The sequence below is a fragment of the Adiantum capillus-veneris genome, chromosome 13 (genome assembly GCF_014529385.1).
Source record: "Adiantum capillus-veneris isolate H3 chromosome 13, ASM1452938v2, whole genome shotgun sequence".
Lineage (NCBI taxonomy): Eukaryota > Viridiplantae > Streptophyta > Polypodiopsida > Polypodiales > Pteridaceae > Adiantum > Adiantum capillus-veneris.
The window spans coordinates 68700743-68706138 of NC_140943.1; the positions used below are offsets into that span (position 1 = coordinate 68700743).

Below are 5396 nucleotides of genomic sequence, written 5' to 3' on the forward strand. Positions count from 1 at the left end.
TGCTATCGTGATGGTAAAGTGTCTGCCTCTGAAGCTAAGGACTAAAGACCATATCCAATCGAGGTCGAGAACTTACCCATAGTTCGAGTTTACATATGGACTAGAATTTTCTTTTCAAGCCGAGTTTCCAGATTTAGAGATCAACGCTCCAAATTGCAAGATGTGAAGGGCAGACATTTCTCATGGTACAAATTAGGGCATGTTTGTACGGGCAGGGTGGAGCCCCATCGTGCATACGTTAGCAAACAAAGCCCTCCCTCTCAACTTTGCCGAAATCGACAAAGTTGGGAAATCCCTTATTCTACCAACCGCCCTCTGCAGGTCAAGCTACTATGCGTTCATTGCGTTTATAGCTCCATAACAAGTTTGTTGATGCATGACAATGATAGTACAGTCGCTCATGCAAATCCGCTCTTAGTGTAAAGAGAAGATCTCAAACGTGTGTGTTAGGCTGGGTTTAGATTGCCGCCATACACTCCTTTTTTTCTTAGCTAGACCTTCATGGAGACATTCACACTGCGCATCGATGCCCCACCCACAAGCTGAGTTGGCTTATAGACTCACGCCCAACTGCGTGCATAGTTGTTTCGGGCTAGAAGTCGTCCATGGGTGGAATGATCTCGGTACGACCAATCAACATGAGAGAGAGAGAGAGTACATACACAACTAAAAGTGCAACAACGCACTGGTGGAGTGTGAATGTGAAGCTTGGACAGGCATACCTAGAGTGTATTCCTCGATGGCAAAACACTCCTCACACACCCAATTCCGTGAGGTGGAGCATCCCAACGGAATAAGGTTGGCCAACCCCTAAAAGCTACATGTCACACCAGTTGTCAAGGGGGTTTGAACACAAGACTTTAGACACAGACTTTAGACACAAGAGACTCTTGCTCTATCAAGTTCCTACTCTCTAAGTTTTTTTATTTTTATTTTAAACGCTCCTCACGTTTTGTGTGGTCTGAACCTGCCTTAAAGCCCCAAAAGAAAGTTCAATTTTTGTTTTAGAGAGGCTAGGAGTCTAGGACATAGTAGGTAGCTAGACGAGCCCTAGTCTCTAGCTCTTTGGCCTTTTAGAATCTAGAAGCCAAAAAGTCTCATGTCACTGCTCAATTCTCAAGGATGTATTAATTTTCTGTAAACGCATGTCGCCTCAATTGGCCCCATGGGATACCCCTCTTTCTACAGTTCCTGTTCCTCGATTAAATTTCAAGGGTCAGCTTAAAATGGGGAAGCCCCCAGAAGCTACAGTTCTCTCTCTCTCTCTCTCTCTCTCTCTCTCTCTGTGTGCGCGTCTGCGCGCGTGTGTGTGTATGTATCTTAATCATTTTAGTGAGAGCAACGGATGATCCATAATTTCATGTATCTCAGACACCAATGTCTTCTCATAGCAATTAATTTATGGAAGGCTTCCGCTACTGCTATGCATGGGAAGTGGTACATTTTAGTATTGTGCGACGTGTGTGTGTGTGTGTGTGTAGCTCTATTTGCCCATTTTAATGGACACTGCCCATTAATTGTTGTTTGAGTGGCCCTGCTAATCGGCTTTATTACCTTTCTGCTCAATGTTGACTACCCATCTTGTCTCACTAGCGGTAACCTGCAAAACTATGATAATTTAATTATGTTGCTTTCAATTCATGTCCATCTTCATCTTCATTCTTGTCGATGGAGATGGCGGTTCTTGATGACAGTGATTGCTATGAGAGAGAATAGGGGGAGCTCTGTCTACTAGCTGAACATATAAATAAGAGCTCTTCTATGCCCAGTCTCCGTGGTTAGATAGGTAGATAGGCTGCTTGCTACCTAGGTGCATTTAGCTGCCTCTGCTCCATCAGAGAAGGCTACCCTTCGTTTGAACCGGCGTCATGGAGCCGTTGCCTGCCCGATTGCACAACAAAATTGCACGGCGCAAGGTGCAAGTCGTGTACTATCTTCACAGAGTAGGCGGGCACGTCGAGCATCCGCACTTGGTCGAAGGCTTTTTGCTTCCTGGGCAAGATGGGCTTCGTCTCAAAGGTGAGAGGACTTGAGAGCATTCTGATCGATCATAGCCAATGTGCACGATGTGTGTATCTAGTGTTTTGGCTTTCAATGTGCTCACATTTGTGGCTATGGTGACACCATGTTAAAAGAATTCAAGAACTGGTTATCCGCCATGCGAGGATCGGGCATGCCGGACTGCTTTTCGTGGTCTTACAAGAGGTAATGCTACACTCCGTTGATTTCCACCTTTTATGCATGCAATTGGCATTGCTATAAACCAGCTCTACTGATTGCAGGAGCTACAAAGCAGGATTCATCTGGCAAGACCTTTCAAACGACGACCTTATCCACCCGTTGCAGAAGAATGAGTACGTCCTCATGGGCTTTGAGCTTCAATATGCATATGCCCCTCAAGGTACAACAGAGACTCTCTTCATTATGTCTTGCAGTTCTCTCTTGGTGTTTTCTATAATTGACTGCACTCACATTGTGCATGGTTATGGTTTCTCTTCCTTTTAACAGGCGCGAACCATTGCAACTGCGAGCACGAGCACTACGTTGCGGAGGGAATGAAACCAGGCAGAAAGCATATGTCCATGGAATCTTCCAAGCTACATGAGCTCCTGAAAGAAGGCATCATGGATTACTTGAATGTGAGTCCTATCAAGGATCCTTCTCTGAAGAAGGCCCCATCTTCCGTAAGGACAATCAACAGCAATCGCGACGAGTGCGATCTTTCATGTTCGGAGTCTTTCAAAGCAGAGAATTTGCAAACTTCGCTAGCTGGCTTCTCAGATTGCGATGACGGGCAGCCGCATGAAATGGGATATGTGGAAGCTACAGCTGACATGCGGCTAACAATGGCTAGTCCTCTGTTGAATAAGCAGAGAAGTGGAGAGGTGAAAGTGTACAAGGCTAAAGAGGCGGAGCAAACTACAGATGTGGCCACCCAGACAGGCGAGAGTAAGCGCTGCTCAACTGAAGAAGCTATGAGTACTATGTCTGTGCAGCCCCATTTCTCAAATTCGCTGTTTGTCAAAGCAAATCGTCATAGCGACAACAGGAAAATGTCGAACGGTGGTTCCTTACCTCTTTTCAACCCAGTACAGCAAAATCAGGATGTTGCAAATCATGCCGACAATTTCAGTCTCAAGGAAGGCATGTTGTCAGAATTGCAGACAAGTATTGGTCATGATGCTACCATGGCTGTGAGTGTAAGCACAGCTACTTCTAACAAGAGCGACGCCTTCTATTCGCCCTCATCAGTTAACTCAAGCTCCACAATGCTCGAAACCACGAGTCCGGGCTCTGCTCGCTCTTTACGGAGCATGAACTCTGTAAGCTCTACTCGTTTCGGCGCCAATCCTAAGCTTGGCACCACCATGGATGAGCAGTTACATGGTAGATGTAGTCCATTAGCCGGTGACCATGGGGCGTCTTCACCTTTGAAGAGCAAGCGATGCACAAACACACATTTATTCAAGCAGCTTCTCTCATGTGGATCTGTTGACATCACTGAGGCCAGCATATTGAACTTGAAGGCATTGAGCCTGCGGAGTGTTTCCCCTGGCACCCCCTTCAACACAAGTCAAACAGCGACACCGACCCAAACTGCTGAAAACCGACTTTCAACACATAGCAGAGGTGGCCCATTTCACTATCAGCAAGATGAAGATACATCACCGCCCGCTACGCCCAAGTCGTGGCTATGCCGTCCCTGCGGCATCCACAGCTCGTGCATGACCCCCTTCGAATGGCAATCGCCTAGTCGTCCACATTCCCGCCTCCCGTCAAGACAAGGGTCCCTCAAGGACATCAATGTGCAGAACATTATGATGACAAGCTGCAGCCCGGAGTCAAAGAGAATCAGCTGTCCTCCTCTTCTTCATATTTCACCGCCAGCCCTTAACCTCAGCTGTGCTGCCAGCCCAAAGCAGACCAGGTATTGAGCCAATTTGCCTTTGTCTTGGCAACAGTATTGTAAACCTTAGCAGTGGTCAAGATGCTCTGTGAATTTACTCCAAGTTGACAGGCTGCATTTCCTTGTGTATTTTGCATTAAATTAAAACAGGTGAATCTGTAATTGATTGAATTAATGAAAGTTTTTGCTTAGATTCTTGTAAAGACATAGGATTTGAAGGCTAATCATGATGTCAGAGACTTTTTTGGGCATAAGTGCAAACAAGATTTAAGTAATAACGATTGATAATAGAGCATTCAGACTTATTGATTACAATGAGAAATCTCTCCATTGGAGAACCATATCCTACATATATCACAAGAAGTTTTGGACAAATTCTCACAATAATTCCCACATTGTAACTTACCTCAACATCATGAGCTTCTGTGAGGGAGGCACCGCCTACCTAGCTAGGTACGATTAGGGGCAGGGGACCGCCGGCCCGGTGGGGGAACCAGTGGTCCCTTGCCCCCAATCGTACCTAGCTAGGTATGTGGTGCCTCTCGAGCATAAGCTCATGATGTTATGCATTGTGTAAAAAACATTGAAAAAGACTCAGTTTTCCTACATGAGAATATTTCTAAATCTTCTTGTGATAAAGGTTGTACACCTGGGGGTGAGTCTTGTAGGTATGTAAACATATCACATGCGTTCAAACTGGATGGTATATTATAGGTTGGCCTTTTGATTCAATTTTTAATTCAGATTTACATTTTTACGAGGGGCCTTTTAATTCAAATTGGATGGTATATTATAGGTTGGCCTTTTGATTCAATTTTTAATTCAGATTTACATTTTTACGAGGGGCCTTTTAATTCAATTTTTAGAAAAAGTTATAGGTTAATGAAAAAAGAGGGGTAGTTTTATTCCAATCCACAAAATGTGCAAAGAGAGTTTTTTACTAGGCTCTAATTGCACATGCTATAAAGGATTTTGTAAGTTGTACTTCCTCAGGGTTGTACAAAGAGGGGTAGTTTTATTTCAATCCCCAAAATGTGTTCAGGGAGTTTTTAACTAGGTTTCGATTGCACATGATATAAAGGATTTTGTAAGATGCACTTCCTCAGGGTTGTACGCTATCTCTTGGACTTAGTCACAACCTTCTCGGTTGCAAATGTGGTTAACAAGGTGTTTGTAATTGCATGAAGATTAGTGCTTGATGTTCATCTACATAATGGATTACTAGTAGTGACTTGTCAGGACGCAAAGATTTTATTTTCTCAATCTAGTTGTAGAATGTAGAGAAGAGCTTCGTACAATAAGCTATATTTACTAGGTCATAAGGTGGAACATGCCTATTCCTTAGGTTCTTGAGGCTTCCGTGCACGTTCTGTGGGGGGCAAATAGTATGGTTCTGTGATATGTAAGTGTTCTCTTTGTATGGGTCTTTACACTTCCGTGCACACAATCACAATCTTTGGGCATGAATGCATGGAGAGTGCGGAGCAGG

At 44.4% G+C, this 5396-nt stretch overlaps 1 protein-coding gene across 1 annotated transcript; it reads left to right on the top strand.

The window, feature by feature from the left end:
- The first annotated feature begins 1098 nt into the window (after positions 1-1098).
- LOC147444211 (uncharacterized) lies at positions 1099-4098 on the top strand. The gene is made up of 4 exons (XM_086526910.1): positions 1099-2019; positions 2136-2205; positions 2283-2401; positions 2509-4098. Exons 1-4 carry the CDS (start codon positions 1869-1871, stop codon positions 3933-3935), a joined length of 1767 nt encoding a protein of 588 aa, XP_086383036.1. The 5' UTR covers positions 1099-1868; the 3' UTR covers positions 3936-4098.
- The last annotated feature ends 1298 nt before the right edge of the window (positions 4099-5396 follow it).